General features: G+C 44.1%; 2 protein-coding genes across 5 annotated transcripts in view; one reads left to right on the top strand and one right to left on the bottom strand.

Moving 5' to 3' along the window:
- Positions 1–16,571, top strand: part of CMSS1 (cms1 ribosomal small subunit homolog) — a 313,649-nt gene that overhangs the window by 127,722 nt on the left and 169,356 nt on the right. The gene's annotated exons all lie outside the window — the stretch shown is intronic.
- The window catches only part of FILIP1L (filamin A interacting protein 1 like), a 249,078-nt gene that overhangs the window by 102,354 nt on the left and 130,153 nt on the right, over positions 1–16,571 (bottom strand). Inside the window, exons 2-3 of the mRNA XM_083171978.1 lie at positions 7,728–8,013; positions 4,626–4,799 (exon numbers count right to left, since the gene is read on the bottom strand). Of these exons, the coding sequence (XP_083028104.1) occupies positions 4,626–4,799; positions 7,728–8,003 (450 nt within the window). The 5' untranslated portion in view covers positions 8,004–8,013. The remainder of the gene's footprint in view (positions 1–4,625; positions 4,800–7,727; positions 8,014–16,571) is intronic.

Here is a 16,571-nt window from a genome sequence, read left to right as displayed (position 1 = left end):
TTGACCTGATTTATGGCTGCTTTGTTAACCAAAAGGGCATCAATTACGTAATGCTTTTTCTGTGTTTTATAGCAGAATATGTAGAGAAGTACAGTTGTTTTTAAAACACGCAGGAACCCTATCTATGGATCTGTTTTCCATTGAGGAAAAAAAATCTTAATTTATGTATGGCAGACTTTCAGGGAAATCCAGGTCTATGGCAGAACCGATAGCAATGGAATATCTGGAATTGTTTTAAATTATGAGCAATTAAGGCGGGAAGGTTCGGGTGTGGCTCAGTTGGTCACCAGCAAGTTGTGTTAGACAGTCATTAGGTCGACACCATTATGTTGACATGCATTTCGGTCGACATGTGTCTAGGTCGACATGCAGGAAGGTCAAAAGGACGACATGGAGTTTTTCACTTTCACTTTCACTTTTTTTTTTACCCGAATGTCAACACAGTCGACATGGGCACAGGTTAAAGTGCAACGCGTCCCCTCGCATGGCTCGCTGTGCTCACCATGCTTAGGGCACTATTCTCCCACCACGCCCTAGTGGATGGTAGGGCATGAAATATCGCCTGTCGGCTTAAAAAAAAATTGTGAAAAACCCCATGTCGACCTTTTGCCTGTCAATCTAACCCATGTCGACCTTCCTGCATGTCGACCTAATGACTGTCTAACAACTTGCTGGTGACCCAATGACCGTATCCCGAAGGTTCTATAGAAGCCCATAAGTATTTTATTGGCATTAGCACAGAGGCATGATCTAACATATACAGGAATAATCTGACATATACAGTCTTCTGTGCTGTACACAAACGTTTTGGGAGGTAGAGGCGTATATGTTTTATACTCCATTAGAGCCAAGTTGTCATATCATTGGAATTACTGTAGTATGGTCTCCATAACCACTGCTTATTAACACCCACGTCAGATTTGGCAGCTGGCAGTGTACACATGTGATTGTAAATATTTCCCATCTATCACTGTCCCGTGTGTAAGTAGATGCACATGTGCATGTTTGGGCTCGGCTCCACTTGTACTTACCAGAATCTGCTTCATTCTTTTGTTTATGTTATGCAGACTAAGCACCAATAAAAGGTGCAGTTTGACCGATGCATGCAGCTCGCAGTGGTACATTAGCAAGTTGAATAATATACATTAAACAGCTGGGTGTTAATACAGAACAAACATAAATCCTCTGCTAATCTGCAATGGCTGGGCTTCCCTGACAGCAATCCCATCATGCCTTGCTACAGTTTTGCTATTCAGAGATGCTAAAACTGTGGCAATGCATGCTGGGATGTGTAGTTTCAGAACAGCTGGAGAGCCACAGGTTGGCCAGGCCTGCTTTACAGAATGCTCTGTGTGGATCAGCAGATTTACACATAGGGACTGGACTAGTGATGATACAGCAGCTCAAATAACTGCAGTCTCCTCTTTCTACCATCTATCAGGTCTCCCCAGGCTACTTTTCTAAAGATGGGATATAACCTATACCCCTTTTACAATGCCCAGATTACTCTGGTTATTTCCGGTTCATCCCGGGCCTCAGTGTAAATGGCCCTGAAAATATAACCCTGGTCCAATGACCCAGGAAATGAGCAGGGTTAAAACAGGTAAGACCCACATGGAGGGGCAGTGTAAATGGTTAACCTGGAGTCATCTGACCCAGGACCCGTTTACAGCAATGATAGAGCCCATACCTCCCAACCACAGCATCCTGCAGTCAGTCCAGAGGTTGGGGAACAGGGTGTTCAGTCTTACCCTGCTATGCAGACTGCAGCAGTGTCGGGGTGTAGGTAAACCATACCTCCCAACTTTTTAAATGCAGCAGGCTGCAAGGGGGCATGGCCTTCAAATTGCATCACTCTCCTCAGCCACGCCTTCGATTTGACACTGTGCGTGCATGGCTAGTGGCTCTGTGAGCTTCTGGCCATGCCCTCAGCCCCTCTGCCTGCAGGAATAGACGCCATGCGCACAGAGTCTATTCACCACTGCTAAGATGCTTATTTTGAGTGATAAAGATGGTCAGTGCTGCCGATTCGACCGGACCTAGCGCGCTGAGAAGAGCTATTGGCCATGGCATGACAGTGTACATAATAATACCAGTACAAAACTGCATGCATCCATTTGTGCCCTCAGACACTAATGCTGCAGTTCTGCCAGTACAGTTTAGCTTACGCTGAACGTCTTTTTCGCTTGACTGTGCATCTTAATTGAAATGCTACAGAGCTCCTGCATTGTAGCACTTCATATGCAGATTCAGAATCAGTCTCTGAATCGGTTTTAAGCAAATTTGGAATTCCGCCGGCGTGGTGAAATGGGCAAAGTGTGAGCTACCATTGGAGACGTTGAAACGCCACGGTAAGGGCTGATTTGCCCGCCTTTGCATCACATTGATTTGCCCCTAAGTGTATTAGGACACATCTGTAGTTACACAATACAACACAACACACATGCCAATGCATTTTAATACTCACACTTTCATGAGTTACTGGCAGACAGTGGTAGTGTCATTACTATCATGCATGCAGAACTTTTCCCATGATCTACATTTCCCAATTAAAGAATGCAGCCCATTTCAAGGCCATTGTCTCGTTTGTTTAAACCCCATTCCCGGACTCATTGTGGTATCTCAGTTATTTAGGGATATGCAGTCTGCAGAAATACCTAATCAGCAAATGAGCCACAATGCATTTTATGTAGAAACAAACGTAATGAAAATCAGGACAATCTCCTGCTCTGTGTACGGCCAAATGGTGACATCATGTCCACATGTCAGAACAGATTTCTACCACTTCAGGCCTACAGAGAGACATCTTTGTAAATGGCTAAAATATTAGTCTTTCCAAGTGAACATTTCAAGTTTTAATTGAAAGCAGATAGAGTTCAACTGGAAAGGTTACATTGTAACAAAAGTGCTATGTCTGAAATGGGAGTGGGACCTGGAACTAGACTGGCAGCCATTGAAGCGCTAGTTCAAAGAAATATATTATCTGTTATTTTTCATTAGTTCCAATATTATTTTTGTTTTAAAAGCTTAATAACAGCGTGATTTATGTCCGCTCTGATGAATTAGAGTTCTGATAAAATGAGATTTTAAGCGAGAGTACTCTACGTACATATAGTAATGCAGCAAGAATTTCACTTCTTCAGATTTTTTATGATATTAGGTGTCTTTGGCAATGGTAGCATACATATATGTGGTTTATATTAGGAAGTCTACTCCTTGGGCTAAAATGACTAATAGAACTGCCGTGGATATGTGACCCCCTCACTTGTACAAACTGTCGCACCAAACTGCCACCATCGCATGGTAGGGGTTTCACTCCAGACTTTCAGCTGTTGTATGAAAGGCGGTCATTTAGTTTTCTAAAAGCCTGCACCCGTCATTACACCAGACGGGTGTATAATAGCAAAGTGCACCCTCATTATACCAGTATTTGCCTTTTTGCTATTGCATTGTTTCTTCAATGTATTCACCTTTGTCCTCTCCTATAGCAAGGGTATAAAGTGGTCGTGCAGAGGTGGGGGAACTCATTTTTCTATGCCACCTAATTATCCCCCTACCCTCCCAATGTGGAGGTTAAAATGTTCCACCTCGCCATGAGAGGTGGTGGAACTCAGAATGCACATCGAAATCTATATCAAATGCAAAAGTGTAGATTAAATGGAAAGCAAAGGCCAAATCAGAAGGGTTGGCATTGGGGAAATCAAAACAAATCAAAAGTAAATTGATACATGTGTACACCCCTTAAGGGAGGTATTCATTGTGGGGTCACGGCTGTCGAGCTGGTTTAACAGCCGTGACCCTGTCCTGTTCTCGGTCTGCTCGACCAAGAAATCGCAGGTGGGTTTCAATGTCCCGTCTGCAACGGGATGAGAAGGGGGCGTGGCCACGAGCTGTGGCCGGGAAGAGGCGAGCTGCAGCCGGGCATTTCTCGGCCATTCTTGGCAGAACTAGTGTGACAGCTTGTAAAGACGGGCTCGTTCTGCCGAGATCCCCTGTTCAATGCTGTCGGGGAAGACAGCATTGAATAGGGCCCCGCAGCCATCTTCCCTGTCGGGAGATGTCTGTGGGAGATTGAATACCCCCCTAAATCTCTGCAACACTTGGGCCTTGGACATGGTCAGGCTCGGGTGTAAAGCCGCGTACACACTGAGATGATATTGGCTCAATATGTTGTGTCTGGCCGAATCAGGACAACACATTTGGCATATCTTTCAGTACTTATGCCCAATATGGGGGTACCACTCCACCTGCTTCATTAGAACATTCTGATGAGTACCCAGCATCGTGTTGTGTGTACCCAGCATTAGGGTGTATGCCTACTAAATAAGTTGTAGCTATGCCCCCTCATATATATCAATGTTCCCTGAGCAGTTCAGATTTAAACAAATAAGGGAGTGGAAATGTACCTCCACGCATCAGCCAAGTTCTTTTTTATTTTGGAAAGGAGGTAAAATAAAAGCGTTGGTGGTTCCCGTCCCTAAGTATATTAGGGTGCATAATGTTGAGGGGTCATTGCCCCAACCACATCTCATGATACTATATCCAATATATATATATATATATATATATATATATATATATATATATATATCTCCAATGACCTAGGATGAAGCAGCTGCACATACCTCACACATTGGCTTTTCATAGATGTCCTCTTGCCATTGTGTAGCACTTGCTTGGATTGCGTCTCTCTGAAGCGCCTCCAAGACTCGCTTTGGGGTCACAAACCCATATTGTGCTTCCAGTAAGGACAGGTCAATTTTCTCTGCCTTGAGCACAGATATCACTTCATCTCGTGCCTGAAGGTGAAACAAAATCTGTCTATTAGTTTGTTACCGTGGTGCAGCCAATCCTATATCATTATCAGAGTTATGTGTCATTGTATCTGCTATTATAGGGTAAGGTATGATGGTCATTATCGGTTAGTATAGGTGACGGGGACAATGGGGACTGCACTTGGTGACCGTATGCAACGCAAACCATCTAAACTGATGGAGAACTGTATCAAGCCCATAACAGCCAATCAGCTGCTACCTCATTTTATAGCGGTATACGGTCGTTGGATCGACACATATAAAGTCGACATGCATTGGGTTGACTACTGAAGGTTCGACACATCAAATATGTCAACATGGTTGGAAGGTTGACACAAGCTTTAGGTCAACAATGGCTAGGGTGACAGTCAAACGGTCGACATGAGTTTATCAGGTATTTTTTTTTTTAAGCAAACGTGTCGACAGGCGGTATTTCATGCCCTACCATCCACTAGGGCAGGCATGTCCAAACTGCGACCCTCCAGCTGTTGTGATACTACACATCCCAGCATGCCTTGCCATAGTTTTAGCATTCCCTAATAACAAAACTGTGGCAAGGCATGATGGGACTTGAAGTTTCACAACAGCTGTAGGGCCATAGTTTGGACATGCCTGCACTAGGGCGTGGAGGGAGTATAGAATAGTGCCCGAAGCATGGCGAGCAGCGGTACACATTGACGGTGACCATGTCGACCATGCCAACATTCAGGACAAAGCAAGTGAAAAACCCATTTCGACCTTTTTTGACTGTTGACCTTAGCCATGTCGACCTATTTCATGTGTCCATCTAAGCCTTGTTGGACTTCAGTGGTCGACCCAATGCATGTCAACCTAATATCGACCATATTACCCATACCCTTTATAGCATGTAGCTAGATCTATATTGTCTAGAAGCTGAATAACCGTATAAGTGACTTCTCTACTCTCGGGGATATGTTACATTTGTCATTGTTCTTTGTCCTGGCATCATGTAACAATAGGGCTAGCTAGCCTCATAGGCGTGCGCACATTGAGTGTTCGGTGTGCATGGGCTCCCCCTAATGCTGTGTTCTGATGGCCCTCGGATCATCTATCAGTTATGTATGTTGTGCATTATTAATTGTTCTAGACCATTGTCCTATCACTACATACCTGCCTCATCCATATATGTTTCTTCTTTATTTGCATGTACCGTTACACAGACTAATTAGAAGCTGAGAGACATTTTATATTGTAGTGAGTGCCGATACATGACTGCACCCCCCTAATACAATGTGCTGCGCACACCTATGGCTAACCCACTACCACACAGCCAGGTGGCATCCAATGTGATTTGCACAGACATAAAGATCCAGATACGGGTTATACCCCTTTTACACCAGCCTATATAACCCAGGGTTTTCCGCGGAAGCAAGCAAAAACCTGGGTTTGAAATGCCCCAGATCGTAAGACCTGGCATTTCTACACGGGTAGCGATCCGGGCTGAACAAGAGTTCGACCTGGCTCACTGTGCAGTGTAAACTGGTAACCTGGGCCGGTGCAATGGAAAAGCCGGCACTGGGAGATGCTCTTGCCCCCCAGTGACGGCCCAGGACCCACCATCGATGACACCCAGAATGTTTGGGAGACTCACAGAGTGGGTATGGATCCTTAGGTCTACAAGTTTCGATGATGCATATTGCACCATTAAGCCCCAATCACCTCCACTTTTCTTATCTCGCCTCCTTTTTTCATAAATTAAGTAGATAAATTAGTCCAGTATGATTTACAACCCGTGTACAGACTATTGGTGCAGTTGTGGCAACATGGAGAGAGCATGGTCATACCAGCGAGGGAGACATGCTGACTGCTGAAATCACTGTACATTGCTGCACACTGAAGATGGCCATACACTAGTGCGATTTTGTTCCCTTTTAACAAGATTTCAACACACTGGGATGATCATGTGAAAAGTGACAAATCTTTTTACTGCCGATCCATTGCACAGTCTCGTGTGTATCGGAATGGATCCGGAGATGGTCACTGCAATAATTATTCACATAAAATACATCGCAGTTAAGGAAATGATTGACTGATAATTTGGACGAGATGTACTACACTATGAAAAGTGATTAAATGGAGAGTGATAAACCACCAACCAATCAGCTCCTACCTGCCATTTTTCAATCACAGCCTGTGACATGGCAGGTGGCAGCTGATTGGCTGGTGGTTTATCACTCTCCATTTTATCACTTTTCAAGCTTAGTACATCTGGCCCTTTATATGTAGTATGATTTCTGATGAAATAGGCCACTTTTTCGAAGCTGCCCGGTACAGGCGGACATGTGCTTTAACCCTTTGAGTGCCAACATTGCTTTGAGCGATCCTCAAAATATCCGCTAAAAATGCCGGCATCGCTCACAGCAACTGTTCTTTTAGTATAGATAAGTACTGATACAGGCGAGTCAGCTAATTGAAGCTTAGCTAAATATTGCGCCCCCAAAAAAAAACAGTCGCTGTGAGTGGCCCTGACATTTTTAGTGGGTATTTTGAGGATCTCTGACAGCAATGTTAGCACTCAAAGGGTTAACTGAAGATTTGCTGTAGCCCAGAGGTCCGTTCTATATGCAGACATACTTATTAGATGACGTTGGGAACAGCTATAACTGTGCAACATAAGTTTGACACACAAAAAAGAATGTGAATGTGAAATGATGGTCACACTAGGTAATAAAACACAACTATCGCTTCTCACAGGGCAGAAAACCCATAAACTGAGCCTAATATTGTCCTCCCTGTCTGTGATGGAGAGAGGATATGCATACCATGAGCATGTCATAATGACAGCACTTTTACATATGATTTATAATATCAGCCGATGCTGGCAAGACAAACACACATGTATAATCCAAATATATTGTCTGTTTATTGCGTGAAGCATGAAATACGACTGACTTGCAGCTCTCCCTCCAGCACGCTAAGAAGGAACAGCAGGTCATCCCGAGAGAGGTCGTCCGCCTTTCGGTTAGAGGCCTTCTGTTTCTGTTCCGATCTGTGGCTTCTCAGGATAGTACCCGTTTCCGCGACGTAGTCTCTCTGCTTCTTCACCTTGTTCCGTTTCACGGTATCCGATTCCCGGTGGTTTTCAGGACAAATGCTTTGGAAGATGTTTGCTTGTTGGCAGGCCATGACGTTGGCTGGGCACTCAGTGTTGTTATTTTGAGAACGCATATTTAGAGTGCTGACAAAACAGTAAAAAAGAAAAGAAACAGCGTATTAGTCACCGTGCCCAAATGAGATGATAAACTTACATCAGGGATAAGTAACCGATATGCCGCTACGTCAGCGTTAGTCAGGGGTAGGTGGGGCTGAGCGTCCTACTCCCCAATGATGCATCTAAATGACGAAAAACCGGGAAGACACTTCATAGCTTAGACTTAGCAAGAGCTGGTGGTTTCAGGATACACGTTGGATAATTATTGAGCTGGCCAAATATATATTATCCCTCATTCCCACAACTAAAATAATCCTGAAAACTGTTACTGTGGATTGGCAATTTATTTGTGGACTATAAAATCTTTTGGTTTCGACTTTTGATGATTTATCACCAATGTTTCAAAACCAACAATATTTTTTTCTGTGAGGGATTGGTTGTCCAGTGTACGAATTCTTGACAGGCCTACTTGGGATACAGTGTACTTATTTACTCTCCTGCAAAGTGCTGGGAGACCCCCCCCCATCACACCCATGGAAGATTCACTATATCTCCCGCATCCAGCTAACTTCCTAGTGATGCACGTGGGATGAGGAGTAATGATGTAAACTTGCATCATTTAGCCCCGCCTCTTCTTGAGGGCTTTCAAATCACATTTTAGGGGTGTAACCTAATGTTGTGGAGCCTGACCCACCCCTCCTCTGGCAAGCAGTGTCTTCTCCTCTGTATTCTCCTAGAGAGATCATTTTAAGGGTAGGCCAGCATGGAATATACACACACACACACACACACAATATACACACAAAGGAAAGGACGTTATTAGCCAGATCTTACTATCCACCATATATACAATGAACACCATATGAATAAAATGTTGGATTGCCATTGCTAGCATCTCCGGCTACACCACCGTGCTTGCTCTCTACCAGGGTGTTCCTAGTGTTAGATAAGTGCAAGATGCTGATAAACTATCAATAAGCAATGTAGGGCATAGTTTTATGGATATTACATGATTTTACGCATAGTTTTAGATTAGCATTCAGGACAGGTAGTGCACTATACAGTAATGATTTCCCACATCTTGCATGCCAACTATTCCAAACGGATTCCTCTGAGCAAACCATCATTGAAACGAATGTGTTTACATGCCAGTAGGACAGATAATGAGATACAAAGGTCTTACACATTTACTTATAAATATCTGGCCATGAACACAATCCAAATGTTCATTATACAGAATGTGCGTTTTTATTGGGGAGAGATTAATGGGGCCTACACACAGGGAGATATACTGAGTGATGTAGATTGCTCAGAAAACGTTGCAGTGAGCTGAGCGATCTGTCCATGCTAGTGTTCTCCGGTAAGAACACTGGCCCTGACTGGCTGTGTAAGCATGCTAGATATTAATCGCCGGGCGACAGCTATGTATGGCCTTTACACACAGAGTGATGTAGGGACATTTTCTAAGTGATTGCTTTGAAAATGCCCCGTGTGTGTACTCCCCTTAAGTCATTTCCACCCATATTTTGTGGTCAGAGGTCTCCCACACAAGTATAAAAGGCACAATGTTTCCAGCTTGAGGGAAAATACCTCTAAGGTACTATATTTTGGATATTGAAATGGCCAGTTCTGTGTGGTCACAATTGGATACTGAATATTATCTCCTCTCAATGTGTGAATAATTATATTTGTTTGGAGTATGTTACTTTTGTAAGAGAAAGAGAGATGCAGATAATGCCAGCCTTGCAGTTTCTGTCCCCGGCTCGCCAATTGCCGCGGTACATCAGGGATTGCCGGCAAGGACAACAAGCTTTTGCCAACAACCCCCTGATAAGGCCACATTACATGTGCCTTGTAAAGTTTTTATATTTATACATTTGAAGCAAATAAACCAAAATGAAGAACCGGTTGCATCTCTGATTTCAAGGCTTTCATTATAGAAATCATTTTAATCAGTTACATATTCCCTCCACCTCTGGTTCAGCCAAGAAGGGAGTGCATAAGGACCAACTGAACACTAATTGAAAGATTCACCTATGCAGGAATACATGTGAACACCAAGGGGGATATTCAATCAGACGGAGGAAATAGCGGCGGGTGCCTATTCAATGCTGTCTTTTCCGACATTTAGTAAGAACGAACCCAACTTTAAAAGCAGTTGGGCCCGTTTTGCCGAGAACCGCAGGGGATTGTCGCGACCACAGCTGTATCTCAACAGGGTCGGCATAGACAATGTGTAATGCGTCACTGCACTTGCCATGTGTCGGGCATAGGGCCTTGCTGCACTTGGCACACTTTTATATTCCCCCTCTATATGCCCTGGGATGGTAAAGTATGAACAAGTACTTTATTTGTAAAAATTGTGAAAAACTTTTCCTTGTCAGCTTTTTCATACCGGCCATGTGTCGAACTTTTGACTGTCTACATAAACACTGTCAACCTAATGTCCACATCCCATCATTATATATATATACAGTATGAGAGAGATTCTCAGAGCTGCTGCAATTCATTTGTATTTCTATACATTGTGTATGAATCGACAGCCAGCCACAGACCAACATGTCCTTAACCTTAATGTGGTTTGTTAAAACGAACATCAAAGCCGTCCTCTTCTGTGCGATGATGTGAAAGCGTGTCTATGCAATGATCTCATGTCTGCGAGTTCACCAAGGACTATCAGTGGCCAGGAAATAGTCCAGAGATGGATTTGATTTGTGGCTAAAATATGAAACCAACTGTCTACAGCCTGTCCTGTGTTTTTGTTTTTTTGTTTTTTCTATTGTTCTTCTAGTAATTGTTTATTGGAGCTGCCATAGTCATTGTGAAAATCGAACTAGAATATATCTGGTAAAATAAAGCTACACTGTTCTGTTACTATCTAGTGTTCACTCTAGCACCCAGCACCTTTCAAAACCTGTGCAGTTCCTCCTTCCTGCCTGGGGTGTCACGGACTGCTTTTGGTGTTTCTAGTACAGTCTGGTATGTATTGAGATACAGACCAGACTTTGCTAGAAACACCACAGCAGAGAGCAATGGGATGCGGTTGATAAGTTGACATTAATTAGGTAGACAGTAATAAGTCGACCACTAATGGACGACAGGCAAAATGTCGACAGATGTGAGCTAATTCTCACACAGTTAGTGGCCGTCACCGCAGGTAATTGAATAGCTCCTGGTCACTTAGCCCTGGAACTAAATTCCAGCCTAAAGGCCTTCATACACTTGGGCCTGATTTCGACTGATCATGCCAAGAAAGGATGAAATTGGCACAAAAAGCATGCGTCTGATGTCTGATCTGATGTGTGGCCTGTGCTGCACGTATGATCTGTGTGTCATATTCATTCCCTGTGAGAGGGAGAGGGGATTACATGTGATCAGGGCTTAAAGTGGTCCTGGAGAGGTGGTGGAACTCATTTTCCCTCACAGTGACCCCCCAGCTGTAATGCCAATTAAAACTACAACACGCAGTAGCACAATCATATACACATTACACTGCATTTAGTGCCCTTGATGCATATTAAATCACACAGTAGTGCCCCTTATACACATTATGTCCACCGTTGCTTATACATATTTGCCTCTGACACTCCAGCAGCTCACTGTCCATGTCATGTCCCACAGCAGCTCCATGCCTTGTGTCCATCCAGCCCCCCCTCACCCTGTCTTCAGCAAGCACAGAGCCTGATCCTCTTAGTGGCTCACTTTTTGCGGCGCTGATGGCATGACATCACATATGCCGTGCCAGAAGAAGAAGAAGCCACTGGGACAGGCTTTTCTGTTGGAATTACTGTGCAGGGCTGTGGTAGAGGTGGAACTCCGTTCCACCTACCATTAGAGGTGGTGGAACTCCGTTCCACCCTGTTCCCCCTCACTTTAATCCCTGCATTCGATACAGCGAATGTAGAAGAGCCCTCCGGGGTGGCTCAAGTGGAATCTGGTGCGACTTCTCCTGTAGGAGAAGTTGCATAGAGTATTAGCACCTTAACAAGTGAAGTCCCATAAGATAGCAACACAGGTCCCCTAATTCTACAACACATTTATTTTTCCATGTTTTGCTTTTTCTTCGAATTTTACTGCTTTTCTATGTTTAGCTGTTGATGCCTCTGTTCTGTTTTTGGGTTCTTTTTAAGAGCTTATCTGCAGAGAGGATAATGTTTCTAGTGAAAGCCTCTGACTTTACAAAGCTACCATATAAGGTTACATTTGGTTTTTTTTTTTAGTTTGAGAAGTAACATTACATTTTTACATGCTGCTGTGTTTATAGTTATTTGTTGCTAAACGCTGGCTCACAATAATTGTATTCTTTTGCCAGCGAACAAAGCTGCAGTGACATCACTGAGCAAATAGCAGGGACGGCTGTAATTACCGTGTTTTATTATGTGAGGTTTTATAAGGTGGTGAACTGTTACAAAAGGGTTTGTGCAGTTGTTTATGAAACAAGTCAGTGTGCAGTTACACCGCTTATGTCTTTTATGGCGTTCATTTTGACATATACGATCCGTGTTTCATCATAACAGACCATTTGTATACTGGATGTGGCTTTACGTTGAAGTCAGAATTCACATTTCAAGCATAACGATGTTCTAAAAAAGAATGATCCATTCATTAACCTTAATAGGGCATTCAGGCCTATGATTCATTTGGGTGTAATGTATAGGGTTAAACCACACGAGAGTGACACAATCTGTATATAATGCTGTAAACAGCTGTCCAATGGCGTGCGTCTTCATGTCGGCTGGTATGTGCAATGCAATTGTCTTGACAACTATAAATACAAAGAATACATTTTTCTGCTTTTCACAGGCATATGCTGCATAGCTGTGTTCTAGGAATACATACTCCAACTTTTCTCATATGTTCTATGCTAGTGGAACAGATCCTTTGTAAGGAATCATGGCGAGCAACAGATTTGTAGAAATTAGGGCTTGTACGCACATCGAGGGAGTTTCGATACATCTGTGTTTCATTCACTATTATGACGCAGAGAATTCACACAGGGATCGTTCAGCCCCAAAGGGGATGCACTCATGTTTAAACACATTTTTGATTATATACATTCAGCATGGATCGTAAACGCAAAATCTTTCTCTAATGGCTTGAATCATGTGCACTGCTCTGGGGCAAGTCTAAAGCTGGCCATACACTTAAGGTGCCCATACACCAGTAAGATTTATCTGCAGATCTGGCTGGTTGGAACAAAAACATGGTTATGGATGAGTGACAGTTTGTCAGTTTTCCAGCATTTCCAAGCAAATGGTCAACTGTCATTTGCTCTCATCCATAACCAGGTTTTTGTTCCAACCAGCCAGATCTGAAGATAAATCTGCATGTGTATGGCCACCTTCATACAATTTGGGTCCTTTTGACCCGAACGGCCAAGAGATTGAATGAAAAGTGCCCAAATTGTATGTGCCTCGCCTCTGTTTCCGATCCGATGCGCAGTCCCATGTGCAACGGACCTGGAGTGCTCAAGTGCTGCATGTAAGATTTATCGGATCCAGCAGCACTTGATGTGCTCGCACATGATACACCATATGCTAAAGGACCACATATGAGTCCGTTGCCAAAGTATTGCATGAGAGGCTGCATGCGACAGCTCAGATAACTGTATGGCCAGCTTAACATGTGCAGAGAGAGTTAGATTTGGGTGGGGTGTGTTCAAACTGAAATTTAAATTGCAGCATAAAAATAAAGCAGCCAGTATTTACCCTGCACAGAAACAAAATAAGTCGCCCAAATCTAACTCTCTCTGCACATAATACATTTGGCCTAAATAAAGTTTTGAAGATGCAAGATAAAAAAAAAAACTGCCTGTGTGCATGAATCCAAATATGTATCACACAGGGTAACTAGAGTTCTCGCTACGTTTATCCTGGCAGAAATAACTCGGTGGTTTTTGTCTACATTTATGCAGGTAAAAAACGAGTAAGATGTTCCCTGCCATAATTAACCAGTATGTGTGCACCCTCACATCGCGCCACAATCTCTCACAGTCTTGGCTCCCGATCTCTTTTGAATTTCAGGGCGGCAGCTGGGTGGTGATTTCGTAATCCCACACACAAGAAATCTCAAGGGCATGTAGCTACATTTCTGCATATATAGCAGGTGGAACCCTGTGTCTGACAGATCTCTGGTACTCGGGATATGTGAGGTGCAAGTGCCAAAATGAATGATGGTAAACAGTGGGCAGTACCCACTACAAACCGTATGGATGCTTGTTTTCCTATAAGGAAGTCAATGTGGCTCCAGCGATATGGTGGAAATGCAGCCACTTTGCAGCTGACTCTGATGGATCTGTTTGTCTGCGTCTGAGTATAGACTTATATGTGCAAAATGAGTTTGTTTATTCACAGCAGACTGCAATAAGTGGTCTAGAAGGCTGGTGGTGCCGATAGAGGTGGGGTGGGGCAGAAATGTTCAGCACACACACCTACAGTAGGAGACAGTGGTATCTAGAATCACAAGAACCATTGGCTCCCAGACTGCTGTTTATTACTATGAATGTATAGATTTATATCTAGCAGCTAGACTGTGAGGGCAGAGTATTAAACGGCTGCAGGAGGCGCCTGGTGTAAATAGACACCTCCTGTCTGCTTCTGTGATCCGCTCCTCTGTCCAAGGATACAGCATTAGATCACTCTGAGGGACCAGTATTTGCTCAGGATAGCAATCCAATATACGCAGCCTAGACCATTAATACCCCTTTCAGACTTGCAAAAATATCCCGGGTTTTTGCACATGAACGCGCATCAACCCGGGATTTAGTGCAGTGTGAAAGGGTCTTGGACGAATATCCCGTGTTCAGCATTCCGGGATCTCTACCCAGGTCTTGACCTGGGTAGAACCCGGAATCGACACGGGATGCGGTCAGTGTGAACGGGTATTCCGGGTCAGCGTGACCCAGATCCCGTTCACTGCAGTGAAAATGCCTCCCAGTGCCGCCCCGGCCAAGCCTCCAGATGACGCCACCCGCCCGACTTCATTCCAGGTCGGGTGGCCAGTGTGAAAAGGTACATTCCCGGGTAGTGTCTCGGGTTCCACCTGGGAACACAGTCCCGGGTATGACCCGGGACTGCGAATGTGAAAGGGGTATAAATCTGCTTCTACAGACACTGGGCTTAGCACTCCCTTAAATGGCGGCCTCACCCTTCCATTGGGTGTAACAGATGCGGGGTGAGATTCTCTATCACAGAAATGCGGTAAAAACCCCGTTATCGGGGTTTTTACCGCATTTCTGTATTCTCTAACCTCCCTCCGCAGTGTCACCGCTGCGGAGGGAAATCGCCAGCAAAAGCTGGCGGTTCCCTGCAGAAGCCTATGGGCTTCTTACCGCAGCGGTGTGTGAGGGATCGCCACGGATCCCTCCCAGCATGCCCTGCGGCCAGTGCAGTCATAGGCCCGGAAGTCCAGCAACGGCGCTGCATCGCAAGGGACAGCTCTTACCGCAAGAGCTGTCCCTTGCGTTAATGACCGCATATTTTAGAGAATATGCGGTCATTAGAAATGCGAATGCCGGCGATACTGGGCTGCGGATTTTAGAGAATCCCGCCCGCGGTCTGTTCCACCAGCTCCACCATCTCCACTGGGGCAGGGACTGATGTGAATGTTCAACTATACACTGTAAAGCGCTGTCGAATATGTGTGCGCTATATAAGAAACGGTTGATAAATAAATGTAAAAATTATAAAAGTCCCTGTAAAATATTTCAGCTATTTAGGATTAGTGGTTTTTATTTTACACTTAGAATGTTTTGTGACGGATACATTTGTTTCCCCTTACTTGAGCTGTGCATTTATTTATTAAAAAAATCATTTTTCTTGCCTTGTCACGGCATTTATAATAAATCATACAAATACTATAGCTTCCTTGAGTTGATGGCGTTTCACTGTTAGGCATGCTGCTACTGTGGTCAGACAAGCTGGGATGTGAAGTTCCACAGCAGCTGAAGCACCACAGGTTGCCTAACCTCACACTATTGTTTCATATGTGGTCATTGTTCTATTACACCTGCATTTTTCTGTCATTTCCTAATATGTTAATTTGGAGTTGTAATCCTGTCGGTTCATGAAAATACAGATCTCTACATGAGTATTTTCTACCACCGTCAATCATTGATTGTAGGTACAGAGGAAGATATAGACAAACGGAGAAAAGAGGACTCTTTTTGTGGGGCACTCTTAGAGTGCCCCACAAAAAGAGTCCTCTTTTCTCCATTTGTCTATATCTGTATACTCGGACTCAGGGGAGCACCACCAACTCTTAAAAACGTGTATCCAATTAAGGGGTCACACACATACGAGAATTGGTTAAGGCAACACAGGCCGCATCCCACCTCGTGAGGCAAGGCCTCACTTGACCTCCCTCACCTAAGGTGGGTAAAACCTAGTGCGGAATCCAAAAAACCACATTCCCTATCCAGGTACAGAGGAAGGCCAGCATGTACCTTCTGCCTGGTAAGTAACTGGCCCAAAAATTGGAGCGCAGTTAAGAATCAGTTCTGTTGGAGCGCAGTAGACATCCTTTAATACAGAAAAACAGACAGTGTCTGCTACCCAATGTTAATGTCCTGTACATGGTGAATGTTA

The sequence above is a fragment of the Crinia signifera genome, chromosome 2 (genome assembly GCF_055691185.1).
Source record: "Crinia signifera chromosome 2, ASM5569118v1, whole genome shotgun sequence".
Lineage (NCBI taxonomy): Eukaryota > Metazoa > Chordata > Amphibia > Anura > Myobatrachidae > Crinia > Crinia signifera.
This window is presented reverse-complemented; position numbering and strand designations above follow the sequence as displayed.